This window comes from Rattus rattus, chromosome 13 (genome assembly GCF_011064425.1).
Source record: "Rattus rattus isolate New Zealand chromosome 13, Rrattus_CSIRO_v1, whole genome shotgun sequence".
Classification (NCBI taxonomy): Eukaryota; Metazoa; Chordata; class Mammalia; order Rodentia; family Muridae; genus Rattus; species Rattus rattus.
In genome coordinates, this window is record NC_046166.1 from 5,852,259 (window position 1) to 5,871,600 (window position 19,342).

The 19,342-nt window shown below is 47.6% G+C and overlaps 1 protein-coding gene across 3 annotated transcripts in view; it reads right to left on the minus strand.

The window, feature by feature from the left end:
- Cacna1d (calcium voltage-gated channel subunit alpha1 D) overlaps positions 1–19,342 on the minus strand; it is a 293,823-nt gene that overhangs the window by 95,025 nt on the left and 179,456 nt on the right. For all 3 annotated transcript variants that reach the window (XM_032919473.1, XM_032919474.1, XM_032919472.1), the window contains exon 9: positions 1,227–1,396. In XM_032919473.1, the coding sequence (XP_032775364.1) occupies positions 1,227–1,396 (170 nt within the window). The remainder of the gene's footprint in view (positions 1–1,226; positions 1,397–19,342) is intronic.

Consider the following 19,342-nt stretch of genomic DNA (forward strand, 5'->3'; position numbering starts at 1 on the left):
GCCACAGGTGCTGAGTACCCCCACCCTGGGTCTGTTTGGCTTCTCGGTGCTCTGCTTCCAGAAGAGGCACAAGCCTGGCTCTTCTGACCTGCCCACTGTGGTTCATTCTGGTCTTCTAACCTACTGTGCTCAACCCAACAGAGTCCCGGAACATGGCCTCTGCTCACCGCTCATGGTAGTCCCAGGATGAAAGCTTTCTCCTCACACTCAACTGCTCTTCCGTAGACACCAAACTTCCAGACCATGCCAAGTGGCCCATCTGTCCTAGATTTTCATCACAGCTCCTGAGGGACCCACCGTCCTCTGTGTGACCTCGAGCGCTGGCTGTATTCATTTGAGTCTGTCTAAAGAGGACTAACCATGACTCCCATGGGATCTGCTCGCCAAGAGCTTACTCAATATCTTCTACAGGGTAGGACCACCCTTGGTTTCCTAGGCCTTCCGAAGGACACTGTTCTTATGTGTTCACCTTTGCTGTCAGCCATTCCAGAATGGAAACAAACCAGAAGCATCATAGTCAAATGCACTGTTAGGTTTCATTTTCTACCTTTACCCAAGGCCCGACTGCTCCCAGGAAGACTAAAGGCACATCTGTGGGGAGAGTGTGTGGTAAGAGAGACTCTGATCAGCACAAGCAATTAATTCCAGTGGTTGACTGATTGTCAGGCCCTGCCTCCTGCAGAAAGCACTTAAAGGTGCCTGGTGTCACAGCATGAAGCCCAGGCAGGTGGGCCACAAAGTAGCAGGCACTGACTCACTCACACGGGCCTTTTAACCACTGCCGACTACCATCAGCTGGTTTCCCCTCAGCCTGGTGGCCTAAGCACTTGGCTTGGTGTGGAAACACTGGAGGGGGCCATCTCACACAGCACAGAGGTGGAAGAGACCTGTTCCTCAAAGCCCTGTGTGAATGGACTACTACACACTGAGGGAAGGGAAACTACATACCCTCCTCTGGAGTCCTGCGACCTCTACCCTTGGCTTACTGAGTTCCCAAACTCCCACAATGCAAATGGTAGCACTCCTGTGGAGAGCGAGAGCGTGTGCACACACGCACTATTCTCTCTGTAGCGTGAACAGGCAGCCAGGAGGGGGAAACCAGGATGCTGTATTTTCCTCACAGCCCACGGGTAGAGGTCCAGGGTACGGGGGGCCACACCACGGCATCTCAATCACACATCACTCAGCAGATCTGTTTGCTCAAGGGAAGGAAGGGCAGCACCTACTGTTTCGTTTGCCCTCCTCTCCACCCTCCTCTTCATTCTCAGGATCTATGTCTTCTGCCTGGGTGATCCAGTCCAAGTAGCCCTTGAGATCCTCTTCCAGCTGCTGCTTCTCCCGAAGCTTCTGGAAATCTCCACGTGCTTTCGCCTTCTCTCTTTCCTTTGAGAATTCTCTGAGCGAGGCAAAGAGAACAAAGTGCCTGTTAGGGACATCCATGGGGTCTTGTGCCACGAGCCGTGTGCCCTGCTGTGCAGTGCCTTACAGCAGGACACACAGTTTTGGGTACAATGACAGGGACACAGCTGCAGAGCCACACATGTGCACAGAACAGGAGACCGCGTCTCCCTAAAGCAGCGGTGTGGGCATCAGAGTTGCAAAGATCACACTGACACACATGCATGATTTATTAGAAAGTACACTTCCTTCAGGGCTGATATAAAGGAGCCCAGACCTAAGGCGTCCTGGGCTGTCATAGTGGGATGTTTCCTCCTCCATTCACTTCGATACCCAGCCACCCTCATCACAAGGAAGGGTACAACACCCAGAGCATTGGGAGGAGACCCAATGAGCCCATCTTACAGTCGAGGTCTGCCTTCTGCAGCAGGGCCTCCAGGACTGGGAAAATACTCGTGTCTGTCTTAATCTTCGCCTCTGGCCACGATCTCTCCCTGCCTGGCCTACAGAAGGTAGAACAACCCTCTGCTCATGTATAGGACACCTGCCCTGGGAAGGTTCTGGCAGATACACAAGTGTCCCCAACTGTTTGCTGTCTTCTGTGCCTCCCTTGACGGCGACCCCGTAACCCTGTGTCTATACAAATACACAAAGTCCCACACCTGCTCAGGCAAGTCTGAGAGTCAGGTGTACGACTGCCCGGTTTTTACATACAAGGGACCATCTGCATGTCCAACTGTTACCCGTTAACAGGAGCCAAGCTATGTAAATTATGGGTCTGGGGCACACAATTAAAGCTGTTAGGAAGTGGCTACAGGCAGTGAGGCCTCTGTACACAGACCCCAACACTCTGACACAGTGACTGCAGTGTTCCACCCACCTGCTATCTAATTCAAAGGCAACATGGCTCCCTTTCACGACCTCACTAACTCTGGCAAAGGGGAGATGAGTTGCTCTCATCAAGACAACTCCCTACTCTCTCTCTCTCTCCTCATGCGCCTCCCTCAACTCTAGGCCTTTCAGGACCTAAGCATCCAGCAAAACTTGAATCTTTGCCCAGGTGTTTCTCTCAGCTCTCAAGAAAGGCTCCCACTCACCGTCCCTGATTCTCTTTACCATGCAGACCCTAGGACTATCCTTGGCCCTGGTGGGGCCATCTCATCTCTATTTTACCCTCTGAAGAGGACCAAGGTGCAGTGGGAGGTTCCAGGTGCAGTGCATGAGACGAAGTGGGGTAGGTTGTAGGGTGAGCAGGGCATATGCTCTGACCTCCAGCCCCAAACACTCCTGGGGATAGTGCAAAAGACCCTTGGAGGGCTGCGTCCTGCTACCAACACAACCAGATGCAGGGGACAGATGTGGTTTCTAGACCAGCGGGGCTTCCCAAAGCATAAACAGATCACAGCTCAGCCTGGGACAGCCTCAAAGTCGTTCTCAATCCAGGAGTTAAACTCATCCAGAGTCAGAAGACCTTCGTGAAGCATGCCCACGGGAAGCTGCGTGAGACCATGTTTCCTTAAACACCCATGGAGACCAAGTGGGTCTTCAGTTCCCTTATTTACCAAAAGGGACCCGGGGCAGACCTTTGCCATGTTTTGTTTCTGGTCTCACCACATTAAATGTAGATCATTACCTACTAACAACGTTCTTCCGGATGCATACATGATCCGAGTTCTTTAAAAAATGATGACAGAAGTTAGATAAACGTCACTCCGTGCAGCTAAGAACGTCAGAAAGTGAAATTTACATTAGCATCACATTTACCAGTTCACACTAGAACTACAGACCTGCCTCTCGGGTCTCCTGACCACTGTGCAGTTAAGCAGGCACGGGTAAAACCCTTCTGTGATGACGACTTCCAGAATAATTCTGCTAATACCTGTACCGATATCTATTCATAGGAAAGCAAGGCTTTCTACCACCTCCTCCTCCTGTCCTTGGTCTCACCTCCAGTCAACTGCATCTGGGGTCAACCTCAGGGTTGATCAAAAAAGGATTACGTCATTTTAAATAAAATTCCATCATCTTCTAAAGTGCTCATTGCCAAGAGGTTAAATGACAGCCCTTATTGCAAATGTTTCTTTGAATAAAGTTACTGGTAGAAAACTTCGTAAGTGGCCCGTAAGAAATCCCGAAAACAGTTACATTCCAGGAGCCTGCTTGTCTGGGTCCAGAACTTTGTGGTGTGTGAACAAGAGAAAATATAACAGAGTTCATACAATAATGTGCATATAATACACCGGCCACTGCCCATGAAGGAGAAGAAATAGGAAAACAGACATGCTTCTGTCTGATGCATCTGGAAGAGCAGAGTATGAGGTTGGAAGTCCGAGAAGAGAGCTTGGTGGGTCAAGTGCTTGAATGAGGTCCTGAGTTTGGATGGCAGGCATTTGGGGAGGAGAGCCAGGCATGCGTGGTTACAAGCCACAGAGCGGGGACAATGGATCCTAGGGACTTACTGACCAGCCAGATTAGCCAAAATGACAAGTTCGGGTCCAACAAGAGACCCTGCCTCTAATAGAGTAAGATGGCAACTGGCATTGTCTTTGCATGCACACTCATGGTACCTGCCTATGCACAGGCGCATACAACCCTGTCTCCTGCCCTCTCTCCTGCATGCGCTTAAAGACAAGAAAACAATGGACAGGAATGAGGGGGTAGAAGTAATAAAGGATAGAGTGTTTTTCCTAAGTGATTCATTTTGTACAGTTTCGACTTTAGGAACTAAATGTTCTTTACATTATAGATTTTTAAAAACAAATCAACTATAGTGGAACAAAAATGTCCCCACTTTGGAAGTGGATCAAAACAAGTCCATCTGATTGTCCTGCAAATAAGTACCAGAACCATCCTGAAGGAAGAGGGAAGAGGCAAATGTATGCAGCTCACGAACACCTCGGTCACTCCTGGCAGGACTGGGGCAAAGGGAAGGAATACAGAGATGCCTTTGGTTATATAGGACTGTTTGCTGGATTTGGTAGGGTATGCATGCTGGTGTGTGTGTGTGTGTGTGTGTGTGTGTGTGTGTGTTTTGTGTGTGATGTGTATATGTGTGTATGTGTTTTGTGTGTGTGTATGTGTCTGTGTTTTGTGTGTGTGTGTGATATATGTGTATGTGTTTTGTGTGTGTGTGTATGTGTTTTGTGTGTGTATGTGTGTGTTTTGTGTGTGTGTGATGTGTGTGTGATGTGTGTGTTTTGTGTGTGATGTGTGTCTGTGTTTTGTGTGTGTGTGATATATGTGTATGTGTTTTGTGTGTGTATGTGTTTTGTGTGTGTATGTGTGTGTTTTGTGTGTGTGTGATGTGTGTGTTGGGTGTGTGTGTGTTTGTGTGTTGGGTGTGTGTGTGTGTGTGTGTGTGAGTGTGTGTGTGTGTGTGTGTGTGTGTGTGCTGGGTATGAATGTTTCTGAAACTACTTTAGAAGCTGGGCGGGATCTGACATGAGCCGTGTTAAAGCTCTCACTGTGGAAAACAGCACAGGTGGGGCTGGAAAGGACTACGAGGAACCTTCTGAGGGACCAGATTTTCTGGTCCATGGAATTTGCAGAGGCTCAGAGGGCTGAGGGGTTGAGACAAGTGATCTTGTGAGCACTGAGAGTACAGCAGTGTACCCTGTAATTGGAACTGGTACAGCTGTGAACTCAGGATGTCTAAATAGTTTGCTTTAAAAGTTGATGTCTAGTTGTTTAAAAGATGTTGATGTCTAAGTACAGACTTTGTGGGGTGGTAGAGTGTGTGTTGTGTGGTGTGTGTGTGTGTGTGTGGTGTGTGTGTGTGTGTGTGTGATGTGTGTGTATGTGTGTGTGTGTGATGTGTGTGTTTTGTGTGTGTGTGATGTGTGTGTGTGTTTTGTGTGTGTGTATGTGTTTTGTGTGTGTGTGTGTGTGTGGTGTGTGTGTGGTGTGTAGTGTGTGTGTGGGTATGGGTGTAGTATGTGGTGTGTGTGTGTGTGTGTACGTGCTGTGTGGTGTGTGTATGTGTATGCATGGTGTGTGTGGTGTGTGGTGTGTGTGTGGGGGGAGTGTGGGGGGGTGTTTGTGTAGAAATGTATATGTCCCTAGCCACAAACCCTTCACCCTACAGTTTGTCCTGCCAGCATGTTCTGGGGTAAAGGTGACACAGAAATTGTGGGAGTGGCTAACCACCAACTGGTCCAGCTTGAGACCCATGCCATGAGACCCATGCCCATGGCTGATACTGCCTGGAGGACCAGGAACTAGAGGCTGGATAGCCCAGAGACTCACAAAAGAACAAAACACGACTGGGGAAAAAGCCAATGAACTGCTACCTAGTGATATTCTAACCCAACTGTCATCAGCGAGGCTTCGTCCAGCACCTGACAGAAGCATTGCAGAGACCCACAGTCAAGCGATCAGCAGAGTTTTGGGAATCCTGGGGGAGGAAGGATTGAAGGAGCCAGAGGGGTACCTGGCCTCATAGGACTCAGAGACTAAACCGACAATCAGGGAGCCTATGTGGGTCTAACCTGGTCTCATAGGGCTCAGAAACCAAACCGACAATCAGGGAGCCTGCGTAGGTCTAACCTAGGTCCTCTGCATACGTGCTACAGTTGTGTACCTGGGTGTTTTTGTGGGACTTCTAAAGGGAGGGGACCGTTTCTGATGCTTTTGCCTGCTTTGGGGACCACTGTCCTCCTACTGGGTTGCCTTGTTCAGTCTTAATATGAGGGAAGGTGTCTAGTCTTCCGGCAATGCTCGCTTGGTATCCCTGGGAGCCCTGGCCTTTTCTGAAGGGAAGCGGAGGAGGATGAGGAGGTGGGGGCCATGGAGGAGGTATGGGGCCAAAGGGAGGGAAAACTGTGGTCAGGATATAATATATGAGACAATAAATTAATACAGATAGAAAGAAATGTGTTCATCCTTAGTTCTGTTTGTTGCAAGGGCCTAGAGACAGTTTCCTCAGTTAGTATAAGAACACCGGGCATCCACATCTCCATTTCTCAGAATATTCCTCATTCGAGGGCATAAAAAGGCGAAATGCCAACCCATCCCTTGGATGAGAAAGCACTGAGACAGAGGACTGCCCTCATTCAAAGCCAATCTGGAGTACATAGTGAGCTCCAGGCCAGCCCCAGCTGTAGTAGGAGACCCTGATTTAAAAAACAAACAAACAAACAAACAAACAAACAAAGACCCTGTAATTGTCCTAATCAATTGCAAACGTCTGCTGCTGCCGGCCTGGTCCAGCCCACTTGTTAGAACAGTACGCTCCTGATGAGAGCTGACTGACTCTGATGTCCATTTTTCAGTTCTCTCTCCCTCCCTCCCTCCCTCTCCCTCTCCCCTCTCCCTCCCTCTCCTCTCCTTCTTCCTCTCCTCTCCCTCCTCCTCTCCTTCTCCCCCCTTCTCTCCTCTCTCTCTTTCTCCCCCCTCTCTCCCCCTTCTCTTTCTTCTCTCTTCTCTCTCTCTCTTCTCTCTCTCCCTCTCTCCCCTCTCCCTTTCCCTCTCCCTCTCCCTCTCTCAGAATGAATGTCCACTTCACACAGGAACACACGAAGGCTAAGTATAACCACATGCACCTGAGTACATCCCCATGGGAAAGGAAGCCTCCAACTTCTGGGACCGCGTGTCCAAGCCCAGACGGGCCATCTGGAGCAGCCTCCACCGGCAGCCTGCTACTCCCTGTGTGAACACAGGCCTCGTGCCGTGGATTTTTCATAGCTGGCTGGTTAGAAAGCCATCCGTTTTATTTCCTCTTTAAGGAGCTATCCATCGCTCAACAAGAAATCCCCCTCACAGCCCAACAGAACAACCCCTTTGAGTCTTATATTGTCCAGTCCTCGTACGCCTCATCCGCTAGGGCAGCTGCTGTATTTGTAGTGAGCAATCCCTAGTTTCCCACTGTTAAACAGGGTCTGTGAGTCTGTTGTTGAGAACCAAGACCTGGATATGCTCCCTCCCCTCCCATTGAGATTCCCTCAACAGAGCTTTGGCATCCTCGCTGATGCACACTTACTGTGAGGGAGGGGCGACTGCGCTCTCTATGGGTACTGAGGCTGTGAGGACGGGCACACAACTGTTGAATGCCTCAGTAGCTCGTCACGGACACATAGGGAGCAGGGGCAGGGAGCAGGTGTTAGAGGGACAGGCATATAGGTGACCACCTCCCTAGGATACCCAGACCCTAGGTTTAACCCCCAGCATAAAGGAAAAGAGTCTGAGGTGGTCTGGAGGGACCCTCGAATTCTAAACAAAAGAGATGTGAATTGATTCCTCTTTTCAGCGCAGAACACTGACACAGGTTCTTAAGTTACAGGAGCTGGGTTTACAGGGGCACGACCGACCCCCCCCCTGCTCTGTATGGCATCTTCCTAGGCAACAGGAGGGGCAGGAATCTGAAAGTCACTAGGAACGCGGCTTTCTAGGTGTCACGTGTGAAGCACCGAACAAAGCAGGGAGAAGAGGGCGGTGGAGAGGCCAGGGGTGTCCTGTAAACTCGGATGAAGGGCTAGACTTGGCATTGATAGGAATGTGGTAAAAACGCCAGTTTCTCGGGCCTCCGTTTTCTTACGCCATAATTTGAAAAGGGGCCCAAGGGACTTGCCATTGTGACATCCTCACCCTGAGGTCCCTGTCACCTTTGCCTTGTTTATGCTAATCCGTTAGGTCAGTCACTCACTAGAGACCTTTCTTTCTAGAGCCAAGTGATGCTCCACCCGACACCCAAATATTCCTTGCCTTTAGGAAGGAGCAGCAGGGTGGGTGAGTGGGGAGAGCGGGTTCATTCTCTGAAAGGCCACCGTGGCCAAGGAGACAGATACACTGGGTCCCCAGAGACCAATGGAGTTTGAAAATAGCAGATCCCAGTACAATTCCTGAGAGCCTGGGTTCTCCCAAGAGAAAATGGGTTACCTTGGGAAGTGGTGACCTCTCAGATGGGTGGAGGTGAACTAATATGTCGCATGGGTCTGTAATACCATCTGCCTTCTCCGGGCCCGCAGACACTCTGTGTGCACCCTAGCTGGCACCCTGATGTACTTGAACGGGTCTCCTCTATCATTTTGTTCCTTTCCCAGGGCGGGAGTCTGACTCCCTCCTAGACCTGGCAGACAGGAAGCATCGACAGTAGACTAGAGGAAGGGGTGCATGAGTTTAGCAGACATGGCTATGGTGCAGTGGTTTGCTACTCCTCCACCCAAGGTCCCAAGGACAAGGGCATCAGAATTCAAGAGCAGCTTCAGCAGCATCAAAACATGCATTAGGGAAAGAGGACTGGGATTCTGCAGGAGAGGCTGTCTGTGCCACGCCCCCCAGCATAAAACAGAAAAGGCTCAGGTTTGCTGGCATTTGTATTTAGAATCTCTACAGTGTCTTTTTAGCCACTGTCTCAGTGCTGGCCACATCTCACAGTGACACAGGCAGGACACAGGTGTTCTTGTTCCTCTCACAAAGGCTAACACTGAGGACCAACAAGGTCCTGTCACATGCCCAGGTCACAGCTGGGCTAGCAGCAAGGCTTTGAACCAAGCATCCTTTCTGCAGTCCCACTTTTTGCTAACACAGGGGAGAGGACATAAGGACACTCAGTGAATCAGGAAAGAACCAGCACAGTGGAAAATGCTTTTCTGCTTTTCACACGATCTGGTTTTCTTTCAGAGCCCCAACTCTGGAATAACTCCTGCATCTCTCCCTATGGCTGTTTCTCACGCCTTCTAGGAGAAATCGCTTCAGACCCAGGGACTTAGAAGGAATCTCAGGTGTGCAACCTGAGCACACACCACACAGCCTGCAGAGAGTCCCCCAAGCCCTGATACATCTAGAATTTCTGAAAACGAATATGGTGAATTACGGAACCCCTGGATTAGCTCAAAATTCTAGGGAGAGAACAGTAGCCTGTAGTGAACCACTGCATAGAAACACAGGAGCAGATCGAATGTGACTGCCCCAAATGCAGTCTACTCTGGGAAGTTTCCTTTCTCAAATGCCCTCTAAAATAAATGGGCCACTGGGAATCGTCTTAATTTAGAGACAGGGCTTGTTCGTGCTTGTTTTTTTAACCAGACTTGCATAAACGAAAGGCAAGCAGATGAAACCCCCTTCTATCCACACATATGTTCATGCACTAGTCCTAAGATACCAGCACTAGGATGCTGATTTCTAGGAAAATAAAGGACTCAGAAACTCATCAAAAACCAAGCGCAGCGAAGGCAAGGGGGGAGTGGAAAGTTGCCCCCTCCCTAAAGAATAATCTTCCTTAGACCTAAGTCTCACTCATGTGCAGAAAAAAAAGGAAAAGATAGAATGCAAAGTCAGAGTGGTTGGGAGTGGTCCCACACACCTAGAGTCTAGCATGTGGGAGGTAGAAGCCGGAGAATTAGGGCTTCAAGACCAGCCTTGGCCACATATCAAATCCAAGGTCAGCCTGGGCCACTTGAGAACCTGCCAAGTACAGAAAGAGGGAAAGCAAGGAAGTAAAGGAGATTGGGGGTTGGGGTGGGCAAGGAGATTAGGAGGGAGGGAGGGAGGGATAAGTTAAGGCATCCAAAGAATATTCTTGCATCTGCAACTAATGTTTTGGAGAGCACAAAGGTTCAGGAAAACACTGGTGTAAAGAGTTAGCAGGAATATGTGATGTTTCACAGAGGGCAAAGGAACCTTATCAATCATACGTGTTCAGGTCAAAGTTCACCAAAAGCATTATGCTTGCTCCATGAGCCCCTTCACCTTGAGAAGCCTGTAACTCTCAACATCATGGCCTCTCTGCATCAGGGCAGGGTAGGGGCTCAGGACACCTCACTCTTCCAGAGGAACTGTTCTTGTGCACATGGTGTCAGTGGAGGGGCCTAAAGCTTACCTGTAACAGGGCACTTCATTGGCCACTGTGAGGCAAGGAACCAGTGGAAACACAGGCGGGGTGTACAGGGTACCTGTGTAGAGATGGGGGCTAGCAAGAAAACATGGCTGACCTTTGAGGAATCTGAATTAAACTCCATAATGAACTAGGACTTCAGTGCTCCCCGGCACCATTTTTTCTAGCGTTTTCCTGTGGTATCTGGTGTGAGCTTATCATGAAATGACTTCTCTTCAAGTCTTTCACACTTTCACTGACATAAGAGTCTATGAAGATGATTTAAATGGGGAACTGTTTCCACCTCGGGGAGGACAAGCCATTTTGGAAGCAGGTGTCTACTGCTCTAGGTGACTAGGTTACATTAACTGCTGTACAGAAAACCCTGGAGTCAGCATCTGTACCACCAGAAGAGCTCAGGGACTTCCCATGAAGGGCTGCCCGCCTTGGGCAGTGCCCTGGGTGAAACAGTGTGTACCAATGTCCCGGCTCATTTCTAACCCTTACTTCCTTGATATGATCGTCAGTCATCCTAAAATCACTCATTTCTCCTCAAGCCTCAGTGTTCGTCCATGGCTGAAGTTGGTTATTTAACCCTTTTCCACACACCAGACTGTGAAGTCTGTGGAGGAGGGGCTGGATCCTATCACAAGCTCTGGCCAGTCCATAAGAAATCAGATCAACGGGCAGGCATTTTCGTAAGGATATTAACACAATGACACTGATATCACGGATGTGGATACTGGGACTCTGTACCGGATGATCTGGACACAAGTGGCCATGTAAGCTTCCATCATTTTAAGCTATGCCCCACAGCATCGCTAAAATCATTTTAAGAAAGAATCCTAGTTACGCCGAGGCAGCGAAGTATCTCAGACATCTTAGAGCAAAACATGAGCTGCATTTACTACACTTCCTTCTTTGAAGATGGAAGAACGTCTCTCTCTTCGAAGGGTTCGTCTCCATAGCTACCAAAGGCATCCAAATTCTGCAGAAATGGGTATTTTCTTTTTCTTAGAAAGCTGATGAGAATCTCTGTAGGAGTCATGCTAAAAGTTACAGGCTTTCAGCCCTTTAAAGGCAGGTTTTAAGAGGTGTTTTTAAACACCCGGCAATAACACAGGCTCCCTGTTGGACGTGGCTTTCTCTGAATGAAAGTCATCACGTGACCAGATGAGTCAAACTCGTATCACCATGAATTTTATGAATCCTTTAAATATTTCTACTTAAGAAATGTAATCCAAACCCAGAAAGGCACACATGGTACGTGCCCACTTAGAACTAGACATTAGCCATAAAGTGCAGGACACCCATGCTACGATCCATAGACCCAAAGAAACTAAATAAGGAGGAGGACCCAAGGGAGGGTGCATGAATCTCATTCAAAGGAGGAAACAAAATCGTCATCGGAGGAGGTGGAGGGAGGGAGGGAACTGGGGGGAAAGGGCTGAGAGTGAGAACAGCAATCGATGCAGGGTGGGGGGCATCTCTAGGAGAAGCTGAAGACCTGGGATGAGGGAGGTTCTGGGGAGTCTATGGGGGTGACCATAGCTGAGGCTCCTATCAGCAGAGAATATGGAGACTGAAGTGGTCACTTCCTGTAGACAGGTGGGACTTCCAGTGGAGGGAGGGAGGGAGGCATCAACCGGTCCAAAACCTACAAGATGCTGAGGGAAATAGATGGAGCAGAGATTGAGGGAAAGGCCAGCCAATGACTTGCCCAACCTGAGACCCACCCCATGTAAGGGAGCCAATCCCTGACATTGTTAACAATACTCCGCTTGCAGACAGGAGCCTAGCATAGCTGTCTCCTGAGAGGCTTCAGCGGCAGCTGATGGAAACAGGTGCAGAGACCCGCAGCTGATCATCATGACTCCTTTTAGCATGACTCCTCGGAGAGTCTTGTGGAAGAGTGGGGGAAGAACTGAGTGAGTCAGAGGGGATCAATGACACCATAAGATGACCTACAGGATCATAACCTGGGCCCATGGAGTCTCAAGAGACTGAACCACCAACCAAAGAGCATGCAGGGCTGGACCTAGGCCCCCTACACATTTGCAGCAGATGTGCAGCCTGGTCTTCACCTGGGTCCCCTAACAACTGGAGCAGGGGCTGTCTCTGACTCTGTTGACTGCCATTGGATGCCCTTCCCCTAACCAGACTGACTGGCTGGGTCTCAGTGGGAAAGGATGTGCTTAGTCCTGCTGAACTAATGTCTCAGAGTGGAGTGGTACCCAAGGAGTGCTTCCTCTCTATGACGAGAAGGGAGGGGGGAATAGGGGAGAAATCTGTGAGGGTGGGACCAGGAGGAGGAGGAGGAGGGAGTGTGATCAGGATGTAATGTAGATAAATTAATTAATTTAAAATACCTCAGTAGACTTGTCAGATAGTTTTTGTTTGTGGCTGTCTTAATGAAAAGCATGCTAACTGTGTTCCTAAAGAGGAAGGGTGGCAGCTCTGTAACTTATAAACATGTCTAAAGGTACTAGTGGTCTCAGGACACATCTTTTGTATGAACCAAAACGGGATACTGTGTGAAAGGCCCAGTCAGACTGCCTGCCACAGACCAATAGCCAGATAAGCAGCCCAGGGGGAAAGGGTATTCAATTATAGATGAGCGGCACAAACCCAGTGCTAGGCTAACCCATCCACACATTCCCAGGGAACTGCAATGCAAATCCACACCATTGCTGTGCTGAGCTTGGAGCTCCCTGGAAGCCTCACCAACCCTTGCTTGCTACTTGTGAGGGACTAGAAATCACTTTCCTTTCTTTACCACCCTTATGAACTCTGTCCATATATCAACACTCAATTAGAGCCTAGCTTCCAATCACCCTCTTAGGTACAAATCTGATGTTGAATCATTGCCAATAAGGGATAAGGTGCAGCCGGGATTCTCTGCCATTTCTGTTAGCCTACTCATAACTAACAGTTAAAAATTCTTGACAGGAGCCCCTCTGGGAAGAAGGTGACAGGTGGGGTTCGCCTCCCACTACATTAGAGTCCTTTAGATGATGCGAAAGTCCCCAAGGCTCAAGGGCTCAAAAGCCCCAAATGCTTGCAGGCTCTAAAGATGCCAGTAGACAACTTAAACCAAGAATTATTTTAAAGCAGAACTTTAAAGGTGTGGAGATTTGTCTCTTGCTGTTTAATGCTAAGTGCAAGCCCCTAAGACCTAGCTGCCCAGAGATGAGTCTGCACATAGACCTAAGTGATACTACGTGACTTTGCCCCCAAGTTATTTCTGATTGGTAAATAAAGATGCCAATAGTCAACAGCTGCATAGGAGAGACAAAGGCAGAATTTAGGGTTCCCAGGCCTGGGGGGGGGTGTTGAGCAAGAACCATGAGGAACAGAAGAAGGTGAGGAGGAGAGAGATGCCATGGGTTAGGAGTCAAGAAAACATGGCCGCACGAGGGTGGTCAGTTGGAGTTAAGAGCAGCCCTGATGAAACAGCAAGAAATAACTCGGGGTTATCGACAGGAAATAGATTTTAATAGCATAGAGGGTAGATATCTGCCCAGTCCTAGAGCTGATTAAGGCTTATCGTAAATATGAAAGTTGTGTGTGTCTTTCATCTGGGAACTACATGGTCAAAGGCAGGATGGAAGCCCGGGTCGGGATTAAATAGTTTCTACAACAAAAGAATGAGGGAGTTCTGAGTGGATTAATATTTTATCCTTGAACCATGGAACCCTGCAGATAAACACTAGTGAGTGAGTGCTCAGACCCTGGACAAGGGTTTTCCTCTCCTAGAAGAGCACAGCCAGACACGCATGGCACCTTGACATGTGGACAGGGCTTTTGGGCTTTCAAGTCCCTTCCATTAATCTCTTTTGTTCTCAGAACATGGGGGAAATGAGGTTGTAGTGAACTGTGATGGCCCAAGTCACATCTCTGGGAAGTGTGGGACTGAGGGGAACCAGGACTTTTGACTTCTGATGTCCTGCCCTCCCTATTCAACAGGAGAAGTTGAACACGCCTGCACCCCAGACCAGCCTAGAGGTCGCAGCCACACGTGATATAAGCCAGACGAGGACTGGGGAGGTCTCAGTACAGAGACCCAGCATTCCAGGTTGTGTGTGCTGACACAGGAGCTTCTGAAGCCTTCACACGCTTAGCTAGGCGAAGCCAGGCTGGGCTGCAGAATGGCACCCATGTGGAGAGGTCGTTAGTCAGCTGAAGACCCACCTTTACCACATGGCCTCCTCACTTTGCCTGCCCTCACTTCCTACTCTCCATGTGTCCATCATTCCTCTGAGCCTGCTTGGCACCAACTCAGTCTTCTCTTCAACGCTGTAGCCCTTTCTGAGCCCTCTGGGATGCTGCCCCTGAGTGGCAAACTCTCCTGATCCCTCAGTCTATTTTTTAAGGGACCACAAACACGCTTGGTGCCTGCTCCTCAACCCTTTGGACATCCCCTCCAGTTTTTTATGTAGAGATAAAACTAACTTATGTGAGCTGACATGGTGTCCTGTGACATTGCTATATACTGGTTTTTAATTCCAATAAGGTTTTGGCCTCTTTGTTTAGTACATGTAAACAAGCATGCTGACTGTGAATACAAATAAGTTTTCCTTCCTAATCTTTCCGTATTTTACCTCTTTTTTGCCTTAATGCACTGCTTAGTATTATCAATTCAATACTGAATAAATGAACTGATTTATTCACACCTTACTACCAGTCTTGGGAAGAGTCAACTGGTCTTCAAACATTAACTGTGATGTCAGCTACGGGTTGCTGTAGAGCCCTGGTTCTACCTCCCTAATGCTGCAACCCTTTAATACAGTCTCTCATGCTGAGATGAGCCCCAATCATGAAATTATCTCATTGCCACTTCATAACTGTAAATTTACTACTGTTATGAATTGTAATGTGAATATCTGATATGCAGGATATTTGACATGAGGCTCTCAAAGGGTAGCAACCCACAGGTTGGCAACCACTGCTGTAGACCATGGGTTTCAGACTGTGAGAGTTCTTTCGTAGTTCTCATTTGTTGAGAATTAACAATGCAGCTAGGAAAAATGGCCAGTGGAGCTTTCTGCATTGACTGGGAGTCACACAAACGCTTCCTTACAGATGGAGCCGCAAGCGTCTCCCAGAACGCTGCCTTAGATGGGTTGCACAAATGCTGAGATGCTGGGCTCACTATTACTTAAAGTATTTTCAAATGCTTCTTGTAGTCTGAGTCATGGTAGAGATTTATTAATTACAAAATACTTAAGATAGCTTAGAAATAGGCTGCCATTGATTTCTCTCATAAAGCTATGAAAGTTAGAAAAGCATACTTTTTCATTATTGCTGTTCGATTTTAATTTCTAAACATTTCATCTGTTTACTGTTTATGTTGGAGCGTATCCCATTCTGGACATGCACAGGTCAGAGGACAACTTGTAGGTATCAGTTCTTTCTTCCCACTATAGGGGTCCTCGGGATCCAAACTCAGTTTATCAGTCTTAGTGACAAGTGCCTGCTGTGTCATCTTCAGACCCTAGGAAAAACATGCTTTTTAGGAATGTCTTAGTTGAGGTCTATTGCTGTGAAGAGACACCATGACCAAGGCAACTCTTATAAAGGCAAACATTTAATTAGGGCTGGCTTACGGTTTCAGAGATTCAGTCCATTATCATCATGGAAGGAACCATGAAAGCATTCAGACCATGGTGCTGGAGGAACCAAGAGTTCTACATCTTGATCCCAAGGCAGCCAGGAGGAAACTGTCTTCTGTAGGCAGCTAGGAGGAGAGAGTGATTCCACACTGGGCAGAGCTTGAGCAATAGGAAGTCTACCCCCACAGTGACACACTTCCTCCAACAAGGCCACGCCTACTTCAACAAGACTATACCTCCTAATAGTGCCACTCCCTCTGGGTCAAGCACTCAAAACACTCAAACACATGAGTCTGTCTACAGGGGCCAAACGTATTCAAAGCACCACAGAGAGTCAACCTTCAGAGTTGTTTTTAATCTTATTTTACATGTATGAGTGTTTTGCCTGCATGCATGTCTGAGTACCACATGCATTCCTGATGCCAGGGAGGCCAGAAGAGGGCATCAGATCCCCTGGAATTGTGGTGTACATGATTATTAGCTACCATGCTGGGAACTGAACTCAGGTCCTATGGAAGAGCACCAAATACTCTTAACTACAGAGCCATCCCTCTAGCTCTGTTTTGAGATTCAGTGCATTTTTTTTTTCACAGTCATGATGTGGCTGGTCTGTTTGTTCTTGAAAAGAACAGTACATGGTGTTCTGATAAAGTCAATTAGGTGGTTACTTGATGGCTATTAACCTAGCTATAATCTGGATACTTGCTGTTTTTCTTAATCTCCTTACTCTATCAATTACTGACATCACAAACATTTCCATCTACGTGTGTGGGCTCACCAGTGTTTTACTTAATTTGGACAGGTTTATCTGTTACTAGGAACAAGCATGCAGGGTCACCCTGTTTATTGCAGGATCTCTCTTCCTTTCCCTGTTCTTTTCCCCCTCTCTTTCTCCCTCTCCCTCCCCCTCCCCCTCTCCCTCTCCCTCTCCCTCTCCCTCCCTGTTTCCCTCAGCTCTCTTCTCCCCATGTACCTCTCTGCCCCACCTCTCTGTTCTATTTCTAAAACTGCTTTCTTGTATTGAAGTCCAATTTTTTTTTTTGGTGACATTTAATATTACCCTTGTTCCTTTGTTTGGAGTCTGTGTCAAATTTTATGTCACCTTGCATTTTTATTTAGTATAACAATTTCTGTCTAATTAAAATGGCACAGTCACTTTCAGTGAATTCAGTCCTTGATGAAGTCATCTTGCTATTTCACCTCTTCTGTTTTCTTGAGTTGAAGAATTCTTACTACATAGTTCAGGCTGGCCTTGAACTTACAATCTGCTTGTCTCAGCCTTCCCAGGGCCAGAACTTCAAGTATGAGACACCAAGCCAAGTGCTCTAAGCTCTTTTTGCCCCTATACTGCATGGGCTGTAGCCTTTCTTCCTCTCCTGACTTAGTCTGGGTCACTGATGGCTGCTTGGTATTTTGTTTAATCTCTCGGTGGCTGTGGCCTTTGGTTTTATTTTTAAAATCTAATACCGTCCAGGACCCTTACATTAGCATGGCAATCTAATGCTGATTTCTAGCATACGCATATTTTAAGGACTTCCCTTCCACCTTTCCTTTCCCTACTATGGTTCCCTGTAAGGTGACACTCCTCATGGGAACGGTTTACAAAACTGTCTATATTTACATTTGTGATTTTTTTTGTGCTCATTTCTGAAACGTGTATTTGTTTCCACCTAAAATCATTTTTCTTTTAGTGTGAAGAATTTCCTTTACCGTTTCTTATAGTGTAGACTTGTTGATCAATGGTCTTGGCTCTTACTTGAAATCTTCTTTGTGTCACTTAACTTTTTAAAAGAGTTTTTTCCCCCAGGTTTATTTTATCCTTTCTTGGTTTGCTTGGTTTTTGAGACAGGGTTTCTCTATGTAGCCTTGGCTGTCCTGGAACTCACTGCGTAGACTAGGCTGGCCTTGAACTCACAGAGATCTGCCAGCTTCTGCTTCTCAAGTGCTGGGATTAAAGGCATGCACTGCTGTCCTGTGTCGTTTCACATTTTTTGAGGAGTGTTTGTGCTCCTGACAGTTTCCTTCAGCTCCTTAACCATTTTTCGGTCTTTTCAAAACACAGCTCGAACCTCTGGCCTTTCTTATGTCAGGCAAACAGTCTACCGCTGAGCTACACCTCCAAATCTTCTCAGCTCTTCAAGATGCTAGTCCATTGGACTGTGGCTGGTTTTTACTATGTCTAAAATCCAAGAAAAGGAATTCTATTGTAGTCTAACATATAATGTACTTCCCCCACTTAATTTCGTCTCTCTCTGTGTGTCTCTGTCTCTGTCTCTCTGTCTCTGTCTCTCTGTCTCTGTCTCTGTCTCTGTCTCTGTGTGTGTGTGTGTGTGTGTGTGTGTGTGTGTGTGTTGGTTATGTGTGCATACATGAGTATGGAGGCCAGAGGATATCCTTGGGGTCAAATTCTTGCCAACTAACTTCCTTTAAAGTGTTATCCTTAACTTTTGGCCATCTGCCTTTGATGTGCCTAGGATTGCTTTTTTTCTCCTATTTATTAAATTTATTTATTTGAATTTATTTTTCTTTCCTCATCTATTTTTCTCTGTGACTCCAACGTCACACTCATTAGCTTGCCTTTTAATAACCTGAATATCCGTGAGCCTTCACTCAACTTTCCCCCTCTGGTTCCCAACCGTTCTCCAGCGACCGTATTATTCCTACGCTAATGTGTACTGTCTTTTCTCTGTGGTGTGCAAGTCTTTTCCTTGAAGTTCTTGAGCAGCTTTAAAGCAGTTCAAGCCGGAACACCTATTGCACAGTTCCTGTCACCTCCTGATGTGTGTCCCCGTCACCGGGACTGGTTTACTGCCTCTTTTCTCAGCGTTTTGATCATGAGATGAAATATTTGGGGGAATGGCCACACTTTGGCATCTTCCTTTAATGAGTATTGATTTTGGTTTTGGCAAGTCTAATTTACTGGGCATTTGGTCTGATCCTTTCGGAGCTTGTTTTCAGTGAAAGTGGCTTCCTGCTAGTTCCTACCCTCCCTAAAGTCTCACTTCAGATCCCACACAGTCTTTAAGGCTTCCCCACCACAGTCTGAGCCCAGCACTGGGCTCTCCATAGCTGTTTTCTGACAGGCTTTGGTGAGTATGACATGACACTGAATTAGCTATGAACAAGGCTAAAGATGAGAGGGCCTCTATTTAGATTTCTGGAGCCCTTTCTCTGACAATGCCTCACCTCCATTCTGCCCTACAAATCCCATCTGCCTTACAGTCCTGGACCACTCTTTGCATCCCCCACAAGTGGACTGACATTCTCCGCTGAGCTTTGAGGGCCTCCACCACAACTCTCAGAGCATTTCCATGCACAGAAACAGCACATTCTGCAGCTACAGTCCCCAGAACTGGGAAGCCCACGTCCATTTTCCGAGAACAGCGATGCTGCATTTTGTCCTATTTCATACTTCTTTATAGTGAAATATCCAAGCTGGTACCATTACTACCTTGTGGCTGGAAGAGCCTCGGGACAGCCCAAGGTTCGCTTCCGATATACACCCTCTACGCTAAGGCCATTC